Source organism: Oreochromis aureus, linkage group 5 (assembly GCF_013358895.1).
Source record: "Oreochromis aureus strain Israel breed Guangdong linkage group 5, ZZ_aureus, whole genome shotgun sequence".
Lineage (NCBI taxonomy): Eukaryota > Metazoa > Chordata > Actinopteri > Cichliformes > Cichlidae > Oreochromis > Oreochromis aureus.
This window is the reverse complement of record NC_052946.1, coordinates 18,108,793-18,134,066: the sequence shown is the minus strand read 5'-3', so window position 1 is coordinate 18,134,066 and position 25,274 is coordinate 18,108,793. Positions and strand designations below refer to the sequence as shown.

The following is a 25,274-nucleotide window of genomic DNA, read 5'->3' as shown; positions in this document are numbered from 1 at the left end:
CTTGAATGAAGGTCACACATATTACAACAGAAGGAGTCGGTAAAATAAAAAACCCATCTGAAACAACGCTCTCTTCACGCTCATGTCACAGTGCTAAGTCAAGTGTACAGCTAATGGCTGGCTCATACAATCTCAATTTACAAGGCACAAGCTAATGACTCCACTGTGGGAAGATGCAGAAAACTGTGTGCAGCTCGTTACACAGAAAGGTAACTATGTGCTGTGGGTGGGTTGATTAAGATCAATTTTCATTCCAGAGAAGAAAAAACAAGTTTGACTAACTTGTTCTTCATCCGGCTGAAGACGTTCACACACAACCAGCGCTACTGAGAAAGTCCGTGTTAACTGAACAAAGTCCTCATAAAAAAAACAAAAGCAAACAAACCACAACTGCTGTGAGTCACTGCACAATTAGCCCGTCCACATATAACAGCTCAAACTGCCTTCACTGTTGTCTTGTGTTGAAATCTTTGGCTGCACTGTAGAAATTTAGATAGCTGCACCTGATACCTCATTATTGAGGAGTATGCAGTCACAATGTTTTCCTACAATACATTTAGTAATGTATGACATCTGTTCTATCAAATATTAATACAATCAGTTGCCAGTTTATTAGATACACCTAGGCACACATGTAATAAGTTCTTCTTTCTACACTAGTTTCAGACACGTTTTATGTGTAGCTTGAGCATTGCACAGCTGGATAAGTTAATTAAACAGAAAGCACTTCATAATGGATTCTGTTTCAGCTCTCGCTCTACCTAATAATCTGGCAACTGAGTTCATTTTAATATCTGTTACTGTTTAATTAAGGCTGAATGTGTGATAAAATTTATTTTGCCAGATTTTGAGAGTATATACATTGCTATTTAACCATCCATGGGACAAAATGTTTCATTTTATAGAGAATAAAAGATTGACCTATTCGTCACTTCTTTTTTCACCATTACTTGGCAAAATGGGAATTTCAAAAAAGATCCACTTTGCTTTTAGGAAAAGATAACAGCCGTTTTTCACCATTCCTGATGTTTGGTTTACCAAGAGATGCAGACTAACGGGTAAATAAATATTCCGAGTTAAGTGTAGCTAATTCACTTAAGTAAACCTTTTAGACATATGCAAGGTCTTGGTTTAAAACATATCTTCAAAGAAAGTTTGTTTTGTGTCAAAACACAAAACAACCAAAAATAAAAAGTAAAGAGATGCTACCCTTGTATTTTATGTGAAAGGGCTTTTAAGCACAACCCTAAACGCTAGTGTTTGGGAGGCATCAAAATCTCGTAAACAACAATATGATCTGACAAAAACCAGGTTTCAGGCACATGTAGCTATAAGTGTGAACTGAAGTCTAACAACTCCAGCAAGCCTTAAAGAGCGGTAGAGCAAGTGTTTGTGGGACTGTCGTGGTAAGAAATGAAAAAACAGAAAAGTAATTTTTTAAAAATCCACTAGAAGTACCGGTTTACTTTGCTTTCAGAAAAAAGAAAAGTGTCCTTTTATGGAACAATCTGTAAAAACACCTGACAAAACTGACATACAGAGCCACAGGTCACCTTTTAGCATGGAGAACACCCAGTCTTGCTGTCACAGTTCACTAGCAGTCTAAGAGGACAAAGTTTTTATACTTCACTTTGATTATCAGAACGGATACCCAAACAGTCAAAACCCAAAATCCACCACGAATCCTAATGATCAGTACCCTCAAAAACCGCCACAAAGTCCAACTGTTATTTACCCTCGGCAGCAGGAGGACCATCTTTACCATCTACAGGAGGGGGATCTTCACTCTGTCTCTTGTCAGTCCTTGATAGGTCTGGATGGATTAGTTTTTGTTCCAGCTTTTTGTCTTTTTTCCCAGCATCCCAGGATTCTGACTTATTTATACTGTAACCAGGTGGGGTGGGAGGCTGATAGCGATGTCTGTAGCCAAAGGCACGCAGGTGATAGGTGTAATATTCCATTAAATACATGCCTACAGCATCCACGTAATGGAAAGATACTGAAATGTCCGAGCAGCAGTTAGGACCCTAAAAAAAAGAAGAAAAAAAACCAAGATATGGTTATTAATACACATGAAAGCACGTTTGTTGTGTGAACAAAAGAAAATGTCAATGTGAGTGGGTGGAGTACAAAAGATGACTAACTGTCTTGTGTCAGAGCATATATTTATGCTTTATAAATCCAGAAATAAATGCAAGACTGCATCAGTTTGGTTAAACAGTAGGGCAGTAACAAAACTGCAGTACCCAGCCCACAGTCTTGATGCGATATCACCATTTTGTCGGTCTAAACACCATGTGTATAAATGCTAGTTGACAGTGACAGTGTTGGTAACACGCATCATGTTCAAGATGCAGATTATGATTTAACCAGGTGTAGCTGTGTTAGTTAATGACTGATAAAAAAATGCTAGTCTGTTTAAACATATAATGTTAAAACTGGACCTATTATGCACTCTTACTGATTTTATTCTTGGACTCTACTAGAGTAGCTTTGCATGATCCAGAATTTTGAATTAATTCAATCACTCTCCTATATTAGCTGCTCTTCCAGTAAGCTCACTTTATTCAGACTGGCTGCACCTCACAAGCAACAGAGTGCAGTCCAAAGCTTCAGCTTTTGGCTAATAGAGATTAAGCATATATACATTAACCTCTATATTGAAAAATCCATATTAGCTTCCACCATTTTGCAAGCATGCCAGAAAGAAAAAACATCAAGCATAACAGGTCCACTTTAAACATTGTTGTATTATGGAGTGAACTGGAAATGCATCTGAATATTGGATTTTATTTTGTAGGTGAGAATTCTGTTAAAATATTGATAGTGTTCAGCTTTCTTTAAACCTCTTTAATGGTGATGACAAGAGTAAATACAGTGTCAACGGTGTTTGCCACACTTGCCTCTAAAACGGGGTAGTAGCAGTAGCTCTCAAAGCTCTTATAAGATTTGAAAGTGAGGTGCTGCTCAAGGAGAAATGGGTGAAATGTCTCCCTATGAGAAGAGTCTCTGGAGTCTCCAGCCAGCACCCCAACTTTCTCCATGCACTGCCCCATCGCTGCGTCCTCTATAGAACTAGTATGGGTACACTGTTTGCTTTTGAAACCTTCTACAAATCTTCGCAAAGCCTCTTTGCTCAGTACGTAGCCTGCACCACCGCTCATGTAGCCCTGCTTAGTGAAGAGCTTGAATCGTCTGCCGAAGTAAACAGGCTCATCAGGAGTGTGGTTTGCAAGAACCCAGCGCAGGTTGTCCACTATGACGTAGGTGTCGTCATCTGCCTTGAGGAACCAATCTGCTTCATCTGCATGATGCTCATAGACATAATGGTAGGCCCGAATTGTTTTCCAGTACAGCTGATCCCGACCCTCCTTTGTACCTAATCCCACGGTGGGGAAGTCGGGGTCATCCACAGAGCTCATGAAGACCAAAATATTGCAATGGCGGCTCCAGGTGTACTTCACATGTCGAGTCTTTGTCTTCAGGTTTTTGGGTCCAGTCATCACCCAGCAAAGAATACGCACCTTTTTGTACAATTCATCAGCCATGCGTTTATCCTCACCTGGTAAGGAGACACAGACATTATTATCATTTTACTGACTGAAAAAAAGATGAGTCCAACTGTTTCAGGAACCTCCTACAACTACTGATGGTCCTGGAGGGTAAACTAAAGGAAAGATGTTTTGCTCACATGTTATTGTTGGTGATTGTGCCTTCAGGTTTCCAAATACACAATGCAGAAAAAAAAGACAAGATTTCACATTTAATTTGCTGATCGCAACTTGGAAATATTGAGACTAGGAGTGGTTGGCAATAATCCTGTTACAAAAAAGCAGTGCAGATCAGTGCAGTGCAACAGCTATTTAGATAAACAGTTTGGGCAAGTTACCAGTAATTAATTATTTCACCTTAATTTCACATCAAACCTGAGTACTCAAGGTATATTTGCATATACTAAGATACCAGATTACTGGAAAAGTGGGGATCAATCAGGTAATAAAATGCTTTCATGCACTACAATACCCCATGAAGTGTATGGACCCCTGCAACATTTTACTATAGCATACAAAATCTGTCTGCCTGCGAGCTCCTCCAGCATTTTAGTTGTTCAAATTTACATTCAGGAGTGGAGCAACTGAAACATGCACACAGGTGTTGTATATCTTAAGCCTATGAATTTTCCTAGAAATCAGATATCATGAATATCCTGGCAACCACATACCAGTGATCAATATCAGCATTTATGCACCTATATCATTTGTGTGATATAATTGATCTGTCTGATCAGCAGTGTCAGCTGAACTACCCTCTCCTCTGGAAGATTCTAAAGCTTTACTTCCCCAAAAGTTGATTCTGTTCATCTCCAGATGAGCATAATCAACTTTTGGGGAGTTACTTACCTGGATCACTAAGCATGCATCAACACGTTAAGCTTTACTTGGTTAACTTTGCAGTATTATGTGTGATCCTATTGATCAGTGTGATGGCTGTTTTGAATATTTTCTCTGACTGTTGTGATCTTATCTGTGTGTGTTACTGGTTCTGTTTTTCCAGGGAGAACAAAAAGCTCTACTAACTAATAATTATGACTCAGTACGGTGATATGTACTTTTATAAAGTGAAACTGTGTCTAAAATGGTTTTACTTATTAAATGGCCTGCATTTGTATAGCGCTTTACTCAGTCCCTAAGGACCCCAAAGCGCTTTACACTACATTCAGTCATTCACCCATTCACGCACACATTCACACACTGGCAAAGGCAAGCTACGTTGTAGCTACAGCTGCCCTGGGGCGCACTGACAGAGGTGGTGTGCTAGAAATCTGCTGACTTAAACAAATTACAGAGCAACTGACACATTGTGTCCTGACTTGCATGTCCCTAGTTACGCAGACAGACAGGTGCATGTTGCAGACATTTTCACTTTTGACTACATTACTGCATCATGGATTTTACATAGATTCATATCATAGAGGAGATATTCAGGTATAACAGGGAAGAGTACTTAGCTGTTATAAAAAAGGTTTAAGAGAGTTTAGCATGCAGTAAACGAAAACAACCTCAATCTAAAAAATGTAACTTGGCTCTGTTAGTTGTCAAACGCAGAACACTTTTTTTTTAAATCAAAAAAAAAAAGAAAAGAAAAGAAAAGAAAAATAAATTTATGGAGACATTTCAGTTAAATAAGGCAACAAGGTGACTTCAAGGATATAACTATGTACTTTGTGGTCACGTGCAAGAGATAAAGTTTTATAAACTGGACTCAGCTATTAGCCCTGTTGAGAACATATGTCCTAAAAGTCTGAAGATAAATAGGATCACGTCCTCACTTGGCCTGAATATAAAATCTTGTTCTGGTTTAAGCCAAAACATTTAACCCCTTTAAAACATTGAAAGGTTTTTACCTATATTTGTACCTACTGTAGTAGTTTATGGCACTGCTTTCTATGCTTCACTACCTATACATGTAATGAACAAACCTGTCTAGCAGAAAGTGAGACTCCTTCATATGGTGTAAAACGGACTACAAGGAAGAAGTGAGATTTAAAAAGGAAGGAAGTTTTCATTTATGCTGTAAGTGTAGCTGACCAAGTCCACAGCTGAATGCCGTATATTATTAAACAAAACAAAAATCTGACATTTTATCAGAAGATTCAAAGTCTGAAACACACAGATCGGTGTGTAATTAAGGTATTAAAGAGGCGCATGCTGGCATACCTATGTGATGAGGGTGCTTGAGGTTGTAAAGTGCAGACCCTTCTTTCTTCCACATTTTCTTTTCTTCTTCGAGCTCTTGCTGGTAGTCCTGATCTCTGGCCAAGGTGCTGACTTGCCGATCAAACCAAAGCTTCAGCGTGAGGATTCCCACCACGAAGCCCGCATAAAATGACATTCTGGATCTGAGGCTCTTCATGGTGGATCGGATGTCCTCACGGGCAGTGACTTAACTTGGCAGCAGCTGCGTACGAGAGCAAAGATATCACCGACCTAAAGTAGTACTAATGGAGTATTAAAATAGTTCCTGCTCGACCAGTGGTTAAACTGATATGAATCGTTAAAAGATGCATCACCAGAGGCGTAGTGTGCAGATCGCTCAGTCGCTTTTTTTTTTCCATTTATACAATCATGTCGGGACTCATGTAACAAGCAAAAAGTGACAAACACAAAGATCTTACCTGGAGCTGATCTTTCTGTATAAACCAACAATCTCTCTAGCCTTTCCCTTCGCATCAGGGCAGCTTATTGTCAGGTTGAAACCAGTCTCCTCTTTCTCTCTCTCAAATTTTATTAGCTTGAGTTCGTCTTTAACCAATTAGCACTCCACCCAAAACTCTGCCCCACCCTTGCGCGCACATAGATATAGTCTTCACACAGATGCACACATAATTTGTAGTATCTGCCTCATTAGAAGTGGATTATTGAATACTGATATTGAATATTATTATTTTTTCCATAGAAAGACATAAAAAGAAAAATCTGCAAAAATTTCACCATAACAGCAGCACATTTTCATCCTCATGTGGATCAAAACTTTGTTTAAACATCAATGGTTCAAAAGACATTTAAAAAAGAAAAGAAAAGAAAAGAAAGAAGAAATCTGGAGCTTTTTTGTATACTGAAATTGTGTACAGACCTGTCCCCGTTCCTTATTTAATGAAAGAGACATTAAAATGAAATGTTTAATGTCATATATAGTCTACATTACTAACTGGGAGTTACCATGACTTAGGAAAATAGCCTAATGACACTGAAAAATAAGTTTAATTCACTCAGTCTTTTCAAACTTTCCTTTTGTTATTGGTTTATAGATTTCTAATATAACAGGGAGTCTACAATACATCATATTTTTCCAGCAATGATATTAAAAATAATAAACTTAACCATGGGATGTATGGGACATGGTGCATTATCCAGCTGAAAGCAGACATCAGAAAACAACTTCAATGACTTTGAATACACTCAAATTCACTGAAATCAAATTTCTTCTTCATTCTGATGCTCAGTTTAAATTTCAGAAAGTCATCTCGACCATGTCTGCATATCTAAATGCATTGCTTTGAGTTGCTGCCATGTGATGGACCCATTAGATATTTGCATTAACAAGTGTAACACCCCTTTCAGTAGTTGGGATACAGATTTCAATGTTTGCCTGGGTGCTGAACCAATGGCTAAGGTTCGAATGCTAGAGCAAAGTGGATGACAAATGCAATGCTCAGAGAACTTGGTTTGATAAAGTTGTATTCACAAATGAATAATCACTCATATATACAATAAACACATTAGAATTACATGAAAGGACAAATTGGACCCAAATCATGGAAAAAATAAAGAAAACACACCCCTGGGGGATTTAACTTAGTCTCTCTAGTGTCGACCGACAACTTTAAGTGTGAGTCCAGCAAAAAGACCTCTCATTGCAGGATGTGCAAAGGAGCAATGAGGTGCATTTCTGCCCTATCACTTAAGAATCCCAGCAATAACAAAACTCTTCTCCAATTAACAACAGTTGCCATACACTTTGTTTCCTCCACAAAATCCGACTAAAGAAAAATCCACAACCACCCACCCTGTATACTTCAAAGACCATCTGGACATCATAAACACCTGCTATTTAATTATTTCTCATCACAATAATTTTACTTAATAAAACTTGATAATGAACGCAACATTTCAAACTCTCTCATAATAAACTGAAACCTTTAGTAACTCTCTAGGCCAGGGGTCAGCAACCTTTAACACCCAAAGAGCCATTTGGACCAAGTTTCCACGGAAAAGAAAACACTGGGAGCCGCAAATACGTTTTGACATCTAAAATGAAGATAACACTGTTGCTGTTTTTTTTTACCTTTATGCTTTGTATAAACACCTAAAAATAGTTCATGTAGGAGAATAGCTGCTCACATACGTATGTGGATCCGAAGATCCATACTTGGCCTGCCTGGGGTTGAAAGTCTCCATAAATGTACGGCATTTCGGCGGGTATGGTTTATGCGAGTGTGATGCTTATTTTGAGCGATGAAAAATGATAACATATAATTTTATTTTTATATTTCAAGATCACAATAATCTTCCAATTTAGAGCTACAAGTTTAAAAAGAACTAACACAAATAAAATACACTTCAGTTAAATACTTATAATTTTTTTTCCCAAACCACGTGGAGCCCCAGTATAAAGACTAAAGAGCCGCATGCGGCTCCGGAGCCGCAGGTTGCCGACCCCTGCTCTAGGCTTACACAAGCAGTTGAACTGGTTTAAGTACATGCTATTCATATCAAACTTGGCTGAAGTGTCAGCGTAATGGCAAGTAAGCTCTGCCTGTGAATTCGAGAAAGAAAAGCTAAAATTGTTTGTTTCAGAAATAGGATGAAATGAGAGTCTCAAGTTGGAAAAATAAATTTCTTTTAAACAGATATTTCATATATGAATCAAACATTTTAGTGATTCATTATGTTCCACGGGTTTTGCTTGATTTTCTTGTTAGTTACTCTTCCTTATGTCTCACATGAAATCTCTTTGTTACTGAAACCCGTTCAAGGAAATAAAACAGTGTTGATGGCTTACAGTAATATGCTTCAAGCATTAGAGGAACAATTTAGGTTTGTGGTCTGGGTGTGAACCAGCTTTTTAGGGCAGGGTAGCTTGCACATATTTGTTGCCTGTTACTCTTACGATGAGTTACGGTGTTACGGTGTGTGTTACGGTGGCAGGCATACACAAAAATAGTTTAAAAGTATACTGTTCAATATTTCCAGAAAAGAAGTATTTAACAGTGTACTTTAGCAAATTTAAAGATACGTTTGCGTTTGATTATTTAGTACTGCATAGAAACATGGTGTCTAATCAGATTTTTACTCTGGATGGCATTACTTCTGTCTCCATTAATACTGTGTGGAATCTTGGAGTTGTTTTTGACCAGGATAGCTTCTTCAGTGTACATGTATAAAACCCCTGTGATTTGTGTATATAGACTGTTCCACGCACCCCCTCTAACTATTGCTAAGATGGTACATTCCTCCCCTCCTGGGTTTGTGTTTGCGCTGGTTCGCCGTGATAGCACTGGTAGAGCTGGTTTGTTGCACTGAACATGTGTCGTGCGTGTGCGTGAACGATAAGTAAGTGCCTTGTATTTGTTTGCCCTATGGTTGTAACTCATCCTATACTCGCTCATGTATGTTGTGTGATGCTTGTATAGAGTTTGCCAGTGGTTTGTGTCGCCACGAGACACTGGTCGTGTCCAAATTCATGGGCTGCATCCTCCTGAGGACCCGGCCTTTGCAGTCTATGTGGGCCGGGTCCTCAGAAGGTCGGCCGGAAGTAAACGGCTGTGGAATTGGACGGTCTAGCCTTCTGATTAGCGTCACTGCTGTCTCGGTGGAGTTTAATAAATTCGGCCGTCTGCTCCTTGCTATCTAAAATATAACAGGACACTGGCGTAAATTCTCAACCGTCTCACACTTCTGTTTAATCAGTTTTCTGTTTGACGTTTTTTCAGCTGTGTGAAAACCACCCGGGGGATTAATAAAGTTTTATTTTATCTAATCTAATCTAATAACTTTAATCTCAGCCAAACCGATTTACTCACGAACAAATAAAACACTGAAAAAAGCCAAACAATAACATTTTTAGGTTGTCTAAGTGACTTATATATTGCGTTTAACCTGAGTAGCGAAAGTCCGCGGTGATCTGAAAATGATGTGCCGGGACTTGTGCCGTTCTAGTCGGTTTCAGTGACCCTCGAGTTCCTGGCTAGTTATTGAGCTGGTGGGTAACAGACGTCTCCGAAAACATCGAAGCACTTTTGGAAATATGCGATATCTTGATAAACTGAGCAGATATTTCAAGTTTGCACACCCACATTCTCGCCTGAAAATATGTTAAAAGTTTATTTTGTGACCTAGAAAGATTAATAAGAGTAATTTTAAAACTTAGTAGTGGCCGCCATTGTTGGAAACTGGAGTTTGGCTGGGCCGCGCTATGAATTCTGGGATATGGTGGGCCACGAAGGACACAACCGACCCATCCTTCAAATTCTGGGAAAAGGAGGACACATTTGTGGGCTGCATTCGGAGGAGTCTATGAATTTGGACAGCCTTCGGCGCGTCGCTGTGACGTAATCGGTCTACAAATGCATCCTCAGGAGGATGCAGCCCATGAATTTGGACACGACCACTGTAGTTACTCATGTTGATTTGACCAAAATGGCGCTACCCTTGTGGACTGAGCTGCTCAAAGTAAAGATGGAGTCGATCCCTGTGCAGCAGCCCATTTGTGTCCACCAGGGGGTGGTGTTTAGTCATTTTCGAATTAGATTTTCTTTTCAACCCTTTCTGTATTATTTAGACCAGTTTTGGTTTACTTTAATTGTTTGCTAATTGTAATTTCCGTTATTTTACAGAACGAGACATACATATACTCACACGAATTCACTTCTGAAGATGTTTGGATTAAAGGAACCCAAATTAGCATTGCTGTGGACCCTCTCTTTCATCATATAAGTCACCTGTGCCTTCTGACCGAGGATAGGAATATCCTGCTGTAATTTGCCAGTTTATTAAGCACACACATGTCCAGTTCAGTACATATTAGACAAATATACAGGACTACTTTCTTGCATTTGTGCAACATCTCTAAAAATAGAAACACCCTGACCCAGAGTGAATAATCAGGCCCCATCTTATCCTAAAGACCTCGTAGTACTCCAATATAGCATTTCGCTCTCAGACTACTGACTTACTTGTGGCTCGTTCTGGTTCCTTCTTAGATCCAGCTCTCAATATCAGTTTGTATTTGGGAGACAGACACACTCTCTACTTTTAAGATTAGACTCAGCAGGTCATCTGCATCTAAAGGTCAAAAGGTCACTCTTTCGAGGATGCCAATGTTCACATTTTGGACAGAGAGGACAGATGGTTTGAAAGAGGAGTGAAAGAAGCCATTTACGTCCACTGTGAGCGACCATCTTTGAACAGAGGTGGTGGTTTACAACACCAACTGTCTGCCATCTATAATCCAGTTTTGAGATCCCTTCCCAGATGCCTTAACGCCCACTCACATCCTGGGCCATCTGACCTCAGGAAATCACATGATAGGGTGGGGCCAGGTTTCACAATGAGCTCACCCGAAACCCAGGCTGATTGGGACCCACACCCACTTTCACACCTTGGCTCATGTGATTAGGTAGAGGATCATCAGGGGGTCGTTTGTCCCTCTTTTGGGGGAAACTCCCACTGGGTTTAAATCTGGGACTCTCCACCATTGACCCTTGGAACTGAAGAAGCTTCTCGGATGAGAGGTGAAACGTCTTCAAGCAACTCAAAGAAGTCCAGACTCTTTTCTTTCCAAGCTCCTTAGACTACGATGACCTGGATGACTGAGAACCTTCACAGACATATTGCCGTACATTTTGGGAGGAACACCCTTCAACTGGTGCGGGAGTATGAAAGGGAATCAAGAAAACTAGCAGATTATAGGAACCATCTCCGTTTCAACCTGAGATGCAGACAAAGCAGAGTTGTTCCTAAGAGCGTGCGCCTTGGATCCACTTTTAGGGGATACAGAGCGGACTTGATTCTACAGAGAGCACAAAATCAGCTTCTAAGTGAAAGGATAAGACAGGTCCATTTCACTATAGATGCCCTCCAGAGCAAGATTAGCCAGACTCTGCAGGAACTGGAAACCCTTCTACCCTCTCCAATTTTAGAAGAGGTTTACAAGTTTGTGGACAAGGCTCAGCGGGCCCAACACTCTAAAGGAAAAGAAAGACAACACAGGAAATTCCACACCTTGCTTTCAAAAACACTCACTACTCAGTCTGAATCTACACAACTCAGAGAAGAACACACACCTGAGGACAGTCAGGAAAAATGGGTGAAGAACTTTTCAGACCGGAATCTCACTGAACCTGAAAAGAAAGTATTAGCCAAAGGACTCAATTTTGCCATTGTTCCGCAACAGTTGCCCATAGTGGACGTCATCACAGCCACAGAAACTGCCATACGGATTAACAAATTATCACAGACAGAAGCAGAACAGATCAGGATGAAAGTCTCAGCCACCCTCTCCAGTGCCAAAGTCCCTCCGGCTAACCTCACATTACAAGAAAAGAAGGCCATCGCTTCCCTGAGCAAAGATCACAACATCACTATATTACCAGCTGATAAGGGAAGGTGCACCATGGTCCTAAACAGAACGGATTACCACACAAAGATCACTACTCTCCTCAGTAACAACAATACCTACGAAGCCTTAAAGCGATACCCCACAAGCAGCTACAAAAAGAAAGTTATAGCTTGCCTTCAAGACCTTGAAAGGGACAAAATCACTGACCGCCTTACATATCACCGCCTTTACCCAGGGGATGCCATACCCTGCATTTACAGACTTCCTAAGATCCACAAGGAAGGTGTCCCACTCAGACCCATTGTCAGTAGCATAAACTCAGCCACTTACAACATCTCGAAACACCTTGCTACCGTCCTAGCACCTCTTGTGGGGAACACCCCACATCACATCAAGAACTCCACCGACTTCACCGACAAGGTCCAGAAACTTACCCTGGACCCAGATGAAACCATGGTGTCCTTTGATGTAGTCTCCCTCTTCACTTGCATACCCACTATGGAGGCAGTGGAGACTGTCAGGAAACGACTACAAGAAGACAGCTCCTTGGAAGACAGGACCAACTTCACACCCGATCAGATTTGCACACTGTTAGACCTCTGCCTCACCACAACATACTTCAAATACAACGATGGCTTCTACAGACAAAAACATGGCTGCACCATGGGCTCCCCTGTGTCACCTATTGTAGCCAACCTTTACATGGAGGAAGTGGAAAGAAAACCTCTTGGCTCTTTTAAAGGGAGAGAACCCAGCCACTGGTACAGATATGTAGACGACACCTGGGTCAAAATCAAAACACAAGAAGTGGAAGCCTTCACTGCGCACATTAACGCCGTGGATAAAAACATCAAGTTCACCAGGGAAGACACAAAGGACAACTGCTTGCCTTTCCTGGACTGCGCTGTGCACATTGAAGAGAATGGCAACCTCAACATTGACGTTTACCGGAAGCCCACACACACGGACCAGTACCTCCTCTTTGACTCCCATCACCCTCTGGAACACAAACTTGGAGTAATTAGGACCCTACACCACCGGGCAGAACATGTTCCCTCTAAGCCTGAAGGGAAAAAGAAGGAACATACACATGTAAAGGAAGCACTAAAAACATGTGGCTATCCTAATTGGGCGTTTATAAAGTCAGCAAAGATGCACAGAAAAGAAGATCAGACACCAGCGAGGGAGGATAAGAAAGACAGACACAACAACATTGTCATCCCCTATGTAGCCGGTGTATCAGAGAAACTCAGGAGAGTTTTCTCCAAACACGACATCCCAGTGTACTTCAGACCCAGCAACACACTCAGACAGAAACTGGTTCACCCAAAAGACAAAACTCCTAAACACAAACTTAACAATGTGGTGTATGCTGTACAGTGCAGCGAGGAATGCCCAGACCTCTACATCGGAGAGACCAAACAGCCACTTCACAAGCGCATGGCACAACATAGAAGAGCCACCTCCACGGGACAAGACTCAGCAGTTCATCTGCATCTAAAGGACAAAGGTCACTCTTTCGAGGATGCCAACGTTCACATTTTGGACAGAGAGGACAGATGGTTTGAAAGAGGAGTGAAAGAAGCCATTTACGTCCACTGTGAGCGACCATCTTTGAACAGAGGTGGTGGTTTACGACACCAACTGTCTGCCATCTATAATCCAGTTTTGAGATCCCTTCCCAGACGCTTTAACGCCCACTCACATCCTGGGCCATCTGACCTCAGGAAATCACATGATAGGGTGGAGCCAGGTTTCACAATGAGCTCACCCGAAACCCGGGCTGATTGGGACCCACACCCACTTTCACACCTTGGCTCATGTGATTAGGTAGAGGATCATCAGGGGGTCGTTTGTCCCTCTTTGGGGGGAAACTCCCACTGGGTTTAAATCTGGGACTCTCCACCATTGACCCTTGGAACTGAAGAAGCTTCTCGGATGAGAGGTGAAACGTCTTCAAGCAACTCAAAGAAGTCCAGACGCTTTTCTTTCCAAGCTCCTTAGATTAGACTTAAAACTTTCCTTTTTGATAAAGTTTATAGTTAGGGCTGGAGCAGTTGACCGTCAATCCTCTCTTAGTTACATTGTAATAGGTCTATGCTGCTGGGGGCTTCATATGGAGTATTTCCATTTCAATTCAATTTAATTTTAATTATACAGCACCAAATCATAACAACAGTCACATGAAGGCGTTTTATATTGTAAGTTAGACTCTACAATAATACATATACAGAAAACCCAACAATCATATGACCCCTATGAGCAAGCACTTTGGCGACAATGGGAAGGAAAAACTCCCTTTTAACAGGAAGAAACCTCTGGCAGTATCAGGCTCAGGGAGAGGCAGCCATTTGTCACGACCAGTTGGGGTGAGAGAAGGAAAATGGGGAAAAAAGACATGCTTTAGAAGAGAGCAAGAGATTAATAACAAGTATGATTCAATGCAGAGAGGTCTATTAACACATAGTGTGTGAGAAAAGTGACTGAAGAAGAAATACTCAGTGTATCATGGGAATTCTCCAGCAGCCTAGATCTATCCATCCATCCATCCATCCATCCATCCATCCATCCATCCATCCATCCATCCATCCATCCATCCATCTTCATCCGCTTTATCTGAGGCCGGGTCGCGGGGGGGCAGCAGCCTAAGCAGAGAAGCCCAGACCTCCCTCTCTCCAGCCACCTCCTCCAGCTTATCCGGGGGAACACCAAGGCGTTCCCAGGCCAGCCGAGAGATATAATCTCTCCAGCGTGTCCTGGGTCTGCCCCGGGGCCTCCTCCCGGTGGGACATGCCCAGAACACCTCACCCAGGAGGCGCCCAGGAGGCATCCTTGTCAGATGCCCGAACCACCTCAACTGGCTCCTTTCGATGTGGAGGAGCAGCGGCTCTACTCTGAGCCCCTCCCGGATGGCCGAACTTCTCACCCTATCTCTAAGGGAGAGGCCAGCCACCCTTCGGAGGAAGCTCATTTCTGCCGCTTGTATCCGTGATCTTGTTCTTTCGGTCACTACCCACAGCTCGTGGCCATAGGTGAGGGTAGGGACGTGAGATCGACCGGTAAATTGAGAGCTTAAGCTTTTACACTCAGCTCCCTCTTCACCACGACGGACCGGTGCAGCGTCCGCATCACTGCAGCCGCAGCACCAATCCGTCTGTCGATCTCCGGCTCCCTTCTCCCATCACTCGTGAACAAGACCCCGAGATACTTGAACTCCTCCACTTGGGGCAGGAACTCATCCCCGACCCGGAGTGGGCACTCCACCCTTTTCCGGCTGAGAACCATGGCCTCAGATTTGGAGGTGCTGATCCTCATTCCCTCTGCTTCACACTCGACTGCGAACCATTCCAATGCGAGCTGGAGGCCTTCACCTGATGAAGCCAACAGAACCACATCATCCGCAAAAAGCAGAGATGAGATTCTGAGGCCACCGAAGTGAAGGCCCTCCGCCACTTGGCTGCGCATAGAAATCCTGTCCATAAAAATTATGAACAGAACCGGTGACAAAGGGCAGCCCTGGCGGAGCCCATCACCCACCGGGAACGAGTCTGACTTATTGCCGGCAATGCGAACCAAATTCTTGCAACGGTTGTATAGGGATCGAATGGCCCGTAGCAATGGGCCAGACACCCCATACTCCCGCAACACCTCCCACAGGACACCCCGAGGGACACGGTCGAATGCCTTCTCCAATTCCACAAAACACATGTAGACTGGTTGGGCAAACTCCCATGCACCCTCAAGTATCCTTGAGAGGATAAAGAGCTGGTCCAGTGTTCCGCGACCAGGATGAAAACCGCATTGTTCCTCCTGTATCCGAGGTTCGACTAGCGGACGAACTCTCCTTTCCAGCACCCTGGCATAGACTTTCCCAGGGAGGCTGAGGAGTGTGATCCCCTGTGGTTGGAACACACCCTCCGGTCTCCCTTCTTAAAGATGGGGACCACCACCCCGGTCTGCCAGTCCAGGGTACTGCCCTGATCTCCACGCAACATTGTAGAGGCGTGTCAACCAGGACAGCCCTACAACATCCAGAGCCTTCAGGAACTCGGGCGGACCTCATCAACACCAGGGCTCTGCCACCAAGGAGTTGTTTAACTGCCTCAGTGACCTCGCCCCCGGAAATTGGCGGGTCATTCCCCTCATCCCCAGACTCTGCTTCCTCCTCAGAAGACGTGTCAGTGGGATTAAGGAGGTCCTCAAAGTATTCCTTCCATCGTCTTACAATTTCCTCAGTCGACGTCAGCAGCGCTCTGCCAGCACTATACACAGTGCAGGTAGAGCACCGCTTTCCCCTCCCGAGACGCCTGACGGTTTGCCAGAATCTCTTTGAGGCAGTCCGAAAGTCCTTTTCCATGGCCTCTCCGAACTCCTCCCACACCCGAGTTTTTGCTTCAGCCACTGCCCGAGCCGCATTCCGCTTGGCTTGTCGATACCTGTCGGCTGCCTCCAGAGTCCCACAGGCTAACCAAGCCCGATAGGACTCCTTCTTCAGCCTGGTGGCTCCCTTCACCTCTGGTGTCCACCATTTGGTTCGGGGGTTACCACCATGGCAGGCACCAACCACCTTGCGGCCGCAGCTCAATGCAGCAGCTTCGGCGATGGAGACGCTGAACATGGTCCATTCGGACTCAATGTCCCCAGTCTCCCTCGGGAATGCTGTTGAAGCTCTGCGGAGGTGTGCGTTGAAGATCTCGCGGACTGGGGCCTCTGCTAGACGTTCCCAGCACACCCCACTACGCGTTTAGGTGCACGGGTCTGTCCAGCGTCCTCCCCGCCACCTGATCCAACTCACCACCAGGTGGTGATCAGTTGACAGCTCAGCCCCTCTCTTTACCCGAGTGTCCAGAACATATGGTCGCAGGTCTGGTGATACGATTACAAAATCGATCATCGACCTGCGGCCTAGAGCGACCTGGTGCCACGTGCACTTATGGACACTCTTATGTTCGAACAAGGTGTTCGTTATGGCCAAACTGTGATTTGCACAGAAGTCCAATAACAAAACACAGCTCAGATTCAGATCAGGGAGGCCGTTCCTCCCAATCACACCCCTCCAGGTCTCGCTGTTGTTACCCACGTGAGCATTGAAGTCTCCCAGCAGGACAACAGAGTCTCCAGGTGGGGCCTGGACCTTCCAGCACCCCCCCCCCCCCAGGGACTCTAAGAAGGCTGGGTACTCTGAACTGCCACTCGGCGCATAAGTGCAGATGACAGTCAGGACCCGTTCCCCGACCCTGAGGCGCAGGGAACAAACCCTCTCATCCACCGGGAAAAACGCCAACGTACCGGCAGCAAGCCGAGGGGATATTAGAATACCCACCCCAGCCCGCCGCCTCTCACCAGGGGCAACTCCATACTGAGACATAGTCCAGCCCCTCTCCAGGAGACTGGTTCCAGAGCCCAAGCCATGCGTAGAGGTGAGCCTGACTATATCTAGCCGGTACCTCTCAACCTCACGCACTAACTCAGGCTCCTTCCCCACCAGAGAGGTGACATTCCATGTCCCTATTGCCAGTCTTGGCAGCCGGCGATCAGTCCGCCAGGGCCTCCGCTCCTGGCCGTCGCCCGACACACAATGCACCCGACCCCTATGGCGCCTCCTGCGGGTGGTGGGCCTGCGGGAGGATGGCCCCATGTCTCCTCTTCGGGCTGTGCCCGACCGGGCCCCAGGGACTAAGGCCCGGCCACCAGACGCTCGCCCTCGGGCACCCTCCCCGGGCTCCAGGGCGGGGCCCCGGTAACCCTATCCCGGGCAGGGTAAACTGTTCCCTCGATGTTCTCTTCATAAGGGTCTTCTGAATCGCTCTTTGTCTGGTCCCTCACCCAGGACCAATTTGCCATGGGAGACCCAACCAGGGGGCAAAAGCCCCCAGACAACATAGCCCCTGGGATCCCTGGGACACACAAACCCCTCCACCACGATAAGGTAGCGATTCACGGAGATCTACCACAGCATAACTAAGGGGGGATTCATGGTTAACTGATCCAACCCTAACTATATGTAACCCCTATAGACATGGTTACTAGTATTTTTTGTTTTTACCTTGTATTATTATTTCCGACACCCCTTGAACACACTTTGATTTTCCGTAGTTCAGTGAATGCAACAAAAGCACGCTGCTGCATTAAGCTAGGCAAAACGGAGCAAGACACCCGAGAGCAATTATCAAGCTACACAGTGAGTCTTTCGATATAAAATAAGTGTTATAAAGTATTTTTAACAGTCTCTAACTTAAAGTTATGTACTTTTCAGAGGCCTTTATGTGTTTTACTCTCGACCAAAACCAGGCAGAGCGTGTGTTTGTTTCTTGGGAACTCCGGTGAGTTACTAAAAGTGATAAGTTAGCAGGAAAACCTATGCTAATTTTACATGTGGTAAATACTGCAACAGTGTGAATTCTTATTTTATTGTCTATTTGATTGGGCATCTTCACAAATGTGCGAAACTAATGCAGGATGCACTTTTCTTTTAGCCATGAACGTTGTTCAGTGCTTTTTCTGCACTTTGTCATTTCAGTTATGGGTTGATTCATGTAAATAAGTTATTTAAAACTAGTTACGTTGCAAACATTTCATGATGTGATTACATATGCCTTAAAAAGGGGTACATAAATACAATTGATTGTAATGCTGTAAAGCAATACAAATGGAATTCATAGAGACAGAACAATGTTAAAACAACAGTGTACTTGATTTTGAAAACGTTATGAGATCTCATTTTATTTAGAAAAACTGTTAAGAACTATTTTGTTTATTGCTCTGTACTGTATGTGCAGACTGGTTTTTTGTGATCCTGGATCTGAAGTGGTTCTGGATATGGATGGCGAACCAGACCCTGTGAAAACTCTTGGCGAATCCAAAAGCAGTGTGGCCAGCTGTTCTGGATGCAGGAGTAGAGCTACAGTCTGACTTACTTCGGATCACAGGATTTCAGATAAGCAAGAGCAAAAACTGCTTACTTTATACGGATCGTTTCTCTGGAAACTATTGAACTCACAATATCCTGTTCATCAGGAGTCAGGTCTAAAGAGACTACTTATTTTATTTTATTTTATTTTGTTGTTATTTTCAAAAGAGCGCTCTTCTCTGTCGATCTTCGGTATAATTTTCTTGTTGTTTACATTGGTTTATTGCACAATTGTAACATTGTAATAAACCTACCGGCTGTTCAACACTCAATTCCCTCAAATTTATTTTACTCCTCTCGAATCTAGTCGATAAGCTTAACCTTACTATACTAAGCAGGTGTTACATATATGCTTTAGCAAAAAGGAAAGTTTTAAACCTAATTATTACGTCCCCTGGCTAGTCTAGGGCATAGGAGGGACTAACATATAGTTAAAATCGTGAAAGAGGAGTCAGGATGACATTTGCTAAAGGTTTATTTTTTGCTGTTTGAAGCTCTGATTCAGACTGATATTTAACTTCAGGGAGAGCTAAGGCCAACATAACAAACAAAACATCCCTAATAGAAAATAAAAGGAACTTACCTAACTAAAACGAAAACAAAATATACAACGTACAAAAATAACCTACCTAACCAGCACATAAACAGTAGACAATGAGGGATCATAAAACAAAGGCAGCTCTCCCCTACAGAGACCGTCTGAACAAAGTCACATAAGGATAAAAATACAAATCAAAGGCATGTGAGCCTGCACAAGTATGGCAGCCAAAATGGCCAGAAGGCCCAGAAACACAGCTCCACAGACATAGTGCTTTGCTAATTGCCTTGATTCAAGCAGCAGCACCCAATCAGGACAGAGGAGGTGGAGCCTAGACAAAACACAAGGCATTATCTCACAAAGAAAAAACTAATATCCTCATGAGGGATGTAACACTACCACCCATAAGAACAAATGTTTAATTTTGTTAACCTTATATACCATTACATCCTTGAGAGGGCATCTGCCACAATGTTGTCACATCCTTTTAATGCTTTATTTCAATATAGTAGTTTTGAGAATTTAAAGCCCACCTCATCAGCTGTTGATTACTGTTATACGTGAGAGGAACACAAGAGGATTATGATCAGTGATGACGTGCACAGGTTTTAAAGTAGATCCCACATACACATCAAAGTGTTGAAGAGCTTAAGGCATGGCAAGAGTCTCCTTTTCAGTTGTTGAATATTGTCTTTGATGGCGTTGAACTTCTTACAGAAGAAGCAGACAGGATGACTCACTCCTTGTCCATCATCTTGAAGAAAAACAGCTCCAGCCCCCACCTCACTGGCATCAACTTCAAGCTTGAAGGGCTTAGAAAAGTCTGGAGCATCAAGAACAGGTGAACTTGACAGAAGACCTTTTGCACATTCAAAAGCATGTTGGCATTCAAGACTCCGAATAAATGGTAACTTTGGGCTGCACAGGTTAGTCAATGGTGTTACAATTGCAGAAAAATTCCTACAAAAACACCTGTAGAAACCAACTTTACCCAGGAATCTGCATAGCTCACGGTGTATTGTTGGCAAACTGATAGGGTGAACCTTGCCCTGTCCAACTTCCTTTCCAAGGTAGGTCATTGTTGCCTTACCAAACTCACATCTACCCAAGTTGAGGGTCAACGACGCATCAGCTAAACCATTGAACATAGTGGCTAAAGTGACGAAATGCTCCGACCAGCTGGAAGAATATATATCCACATCATCAAGATAAACATTGCAGTTTTCCACACCAGATAATACAGTTGACATTAACCTCTGGAAGGTGGCAGGAGTGTTTCTTATTCCAAATGTCATTACTGTCTATTGTAAAAAACAATCAATTGTTACAAAAGATGAGATTTCTGATGCTTTTTTTGTCAAAGGAACTTGCCAATAACCTTTAAGAAGGTCAAGTTTACTCATATAAGCAGCAGACCCAAAGCTGTCAATACAGTCCTCAAAACGGGGGAGTGGGAAGGAATCAGGTACCGTTACTGCAGAAGCAAGGTGTTCCATCCGATTTTCGTGTAACCAGGCATGAAGAACTCCACAGACTATAGCTTGGTATAGCCAACCCATGCTGCAGAAGAGAGTCCACTTCGTTGTTCATCATTTCTCTTTTTGTCATATTCACATGGCAAGTGTGTTGCTTAATAGACTGTTATGATCCAATGTTGTCAGTGTTTGTGTTATGTGCGACTCCTCCCACCAGAGGATGGCTGTGGGTTTTTTCCCCTTTTCTCTTAAGAGGTGGACCTGGGCGTGTGTGAAAAGATTTTGTTTATTATTCAAATATGCTTTGCTTGTGTTTGTGTAAACTCTGAATGACGATTCACCCTGATATGCTTTGCTTGTGATTGTGTAAACTCTGAATGACGATTCACCCTGATAAACATGAAGCCTTGCCTATGCTTATCATATGCCTGTGAAGACAAGTTCCTGTGTAAAGAGGAACGGAAAGTTCCACTTAAGCAGATGTTTAGTATAGTATGAACAGAACGTTTTAGCAAGATATGCATTTGTCTGTTAAGCAATCTATATTCTTTAGCAAGATATGCATTTGCAATCTATATTCTGAGAACAGGCGGAGACTGCCTCCGCCCTGTTGAGTAACCTACGTGCCTATATAACCTGCAATAAAGAAGAGTACTGTGTGACTCTCTCGAGACGTCCACCCATGTACATGTGATTGATTATATTGTCTCACTGTGTCTCTGTTTTACTTTGGCAGCCTTCTATTTGGGAGATTTCCCCCGACATTTCTTGGTCCTTCGAAGCCGGATGAGACAGCCTATTTAAAGCAGCTCTCACAGAAAGCGCCTCACCAGGTCCCGTCGGTGCGAGAAGCCCACGTTGAAGTCTGCCGGCAGCTCACGCACTAGACGCGTGATAAAACCCAAGAGCGTGGTCGGGTCTTGGTCAACGTTTTACAAGCGGTCCGCACCGTCGGGGCTGATCAGGTGCATCTGAAGAAACCAGCGCCAAGGTAAGACAGACTACTTTGAGATAATAAAGGTTTGCGCAAAAAGCAAAACGAAACTTAAAAGAAAATAGACTCGTCCAAGAGAGACTGGAAGCATTAAGCTCGTCTTGAGGACTGGTAGTCAGCTCGCGCCAGAGGGTTGGAAGCAGTAAAATAAATATTGAGCTCGTCTAAGAATGATTGGTAGCTCCCGAAAAGGGTAAAAATAGGCCTATAAGCTCGCCCAAGAGAGGCTGGAAGCACTACGCTCGCTTTAAGGAAGCTGGTAGCGTGAGCAGCGTTGAAACTGTCTGTCTTTTATTGTCTATTTTTGTGGTGGAATAAGTTGATTTTTACAGCACAATAAGGAGGCTGAACTATTCCACTGATTTGTTTACTGTTGGTCGCTGAAATACTGGTGAACTGAGAGGAAGGTCGTGTTTTATCACATAAAGTCGACACCGCTTTTGAGAATAGCTCAAAAGTAGAAGGGCGTGTCAGCCACCTCTCTGTTCTCGTGCCAGTGAAAGCGCCGCAGGTGTGTGTGTATTACTAAGCGCTAAATACATAAAGAAATAAATAAAATAAGTAGAAATAAACATATAAAACAAATAAGAAAATGGGAAATAAAGCAACAAAACTCACTGCTGACGAGCAGTGGCTAGAAAAAAAAATGTCCAGGCGCCCGGACAAATTAGTGCATATAGATGGAGAAATCCAAAGAAAACTAAATGTCCCACGTGGGAGGAAAATGCATTAACTAAATTATAAGAAACCCTCCAAGCAGAAATAAATACTGAAAAGGAAGCTAAAAAGAAATCAAAGCATACACAAGAGTTGTAATATTTTAAAGCAGGGAAAGAAGAATGAAGTGGAATAAACAAAAGGTTAAATTAAGGTTAACTTAAATTAAAGCAATGAAACAAAATTGGGAAGACAACCAAGCTGAATGAATAGAATGCGTGAAACCAGATAATTCACACAAAATATATCAAATAAAAAAGAGAGATGCATAAGGCATATTAAGGCTGTGTCATTGTTCAGCCAGGGAAAGAGTGTGGAAAAGCAAATGTCTCCAGCTTGGGAAGGTGTGAAACTGCAGGTCACATCGGCCTTTGATGGATACATAATAAAATATAAACTAATATACTATTGTATATTAGTAGTAAAGTAGTGTATTGTGATATACTATTGCTGTTATAAAAAAGGAAAAACAATACAATGACAACATTAATAATGACATACCATTAATAGGAAAAGGCACCTCAGTCAGTTATGATGCGAGGTGGAAGATTGTTAAAAGTAGTCTGATTCAAGCTTAAGGTTTGCTCAAACTCAGTACAATGATATAGGAGATGAAGAAAATAAGGAAATAACTACACTAATCAGGTGCATAGAGACACCTGACCTGCTTGTAAACCTGTCATCTTAGATAAGACTTTGTTAAGATGAAGAGCAAACCTATACTAACAACTAATAAGCCAAACCCTGTATACAACAGCTAAAGCTACAGGTTTGAGAAGCTGAATAAAATGAATTAAATATGTGGACACTACCAAGCTGATGAGCAAGTTACACATAATGATTAGGCATATGATTTACTAATGCAGATGTAATAACTTTATTCTAAAATTCAAGGAGAACAAACAAGAACAACATCTTCAGTTATGTCTTGTTGTTGTTCTCTGTGCAGTGTGCTGAGTTTTGTTTTTTGTTTCTTTTGGGTTTTTTTTGAAATGTTGCTTGAGTGATGAGTACTGTAACTTCTGAAGTAGCTCTCACCATGTGTCCTTGATGATGATAAGTCCAGAGCCAGCTGAGAGCTGGGTTATCTGTTTTGTTTTATGTGACAAGGCTGAGAAATTAAAACTTAGTTTCTTGTTTTGAAAAAAAGAAAAAAAAAAAGAGAGAGGCCCTACTCTCTGAATACAATATTCTCTTCATAACTCGGCAGTATGAAATGTCATGAAACAGTGTAACTCACTCACAGTAAATCAGCAGTGAATCAGCAGTATAGGATAATACAAACCTATCTAATAAATCTAATGATTTTCAAATTCTTTTAACTAAGAAGTGTGATGCAAACTAAAACTACATACTGATTACACAAGAAGTATGATGTGGCCTACAGCAGTATCATGATTCACTCATTTTGATTACAGGTATAATGTAATATATGACAGCATAATAATCTCACAACTGCTACAAGCACATTTGCCTTTCTTAACACACGCGAGTGAAAGGCAACTGTTAAGAAAATGCCCTTTTGGGTGAGACAGGCCCAGAGGCCCTGCATGCAAGCGTGCTAACACACATACATGCAATGAAGAGCAGCTTACACTAGAGCACACACTATATGTGCGCCTCTATATCTCACATTGGTGTTAAAACAGGAAAAACTTAATAGTTTTGTTATCAACTGCTGAATTTACCCACTACTGACATTTAACTCTCCAGCTTGCAGGACAATAGGTGAAACGTTTGTGAAAACAGAGAAGGAAAAATAAAGACACAGAGAGAGTCTGGTATGACCAAGCAGTGATCAGACAATAAATTTAGTTGGTAATACAATAAATTGTGAGATGCTTTCTCCTTGATTGATGCAACACAAGTAATTTACTGTATGGAGGAAATTCTCTTTTGTGATAATCTTTTGAACGTGCATTTCTGTTGACCTGTCAATTTAGCGCATTATAAGCTGATATGCGGAGCGCAACTAAGAGATGACTTGATGATTTGTGAAGGAAAACCAATACTTCCAAAATCTCTACACAAAACACAAGCCAAACGTGCCGCCAGCTTTTCGGGCGTTGGCTATCAACATAAGAAAATCATCATTGATGAGACAAGCTCTATCATCTATTCACTTAACCTTCTTAGCATCTTCCAGGGACCACCCCGATACGAGGTAATCACCGTCGGCGCTGGACTTGACAACGGGCGTGTGACCGGCTCTTCTGGATCAACTTCAGCGTGACGAATCGAACACGTCCATTCACTTCCCAGTGTTCTTGGACCAAACCCCAGGGAAGAACCACTCCATGTGCTACTGACAAGACAACGGTAACAGACCCCTAGGCAACACCACCAACTGTAACCAAACCGCAGCCAACGGAGAGGGCGCACCTGTAAACACGTCCGCGCCCAGCAACGGCACCTACTGGGTGCAGGGAATGGCCTGGCTGTGTGGACAACGTGCCTACTTCATACTACCACCCGGATGGACGGGCACCTGTGCCCCAATCTTCATCTCAGACCACACCT

The 25,274-nt window shown here is 42.9% G+C and overlaps 1 protein-coding gene and 1 long non-coding RNA gene across 2 annotated transcripts; one reads left to right on the top strand and one right to left on the bottom strand.

Moving 5' to 3' along the window:
- Positions 1–833: 833 nt before the first annotated feature.
- On the bottom strand, positions 834–6,265 carry LOC116315572 (glycoprotein-N-acetylgalactosamine 3-beta-galactosyltransferase 1-B-like). The gene is made up of 4 exons (XM_031733900.2): positions 6,176–6,265; positions 5,718–5,958; positions 2,904–3,562; positions 834–2,027 (listed from the first exon to the last, which is right to left on the bottom strand). The coding sequence occupies exons 2-4, from the start codon at positions 5,911–5,913 to the stop codon at positions 1,728–1,730; spliced, it is 1,155 nt and encodes a 384-aa protein (XP_031589760.2). The 5' UTR covers positions 5,914–5,958; positions 6,176–6,265; the 3' UTR covers positions 834–1,727.
- Positions 6,266–18,127: 11,862 nt separating this feature from the next.
- LOC120440278 lies at positions 18,128–21,918 on the top strand. Its single transcript, XR_005613133.1, has 4 exons — positions 18,128–18,301; positions 18,377–18,443; positions 18,900–20,409; positions 21,780–21,918. It is a non-coding gene; the product is annotated as an uncharacterized LOC120440278 (long non-coding RNA).
- The last annotated feature ends 3,356 nt before the right edge of the window (positions 21,919–25,274 follow it).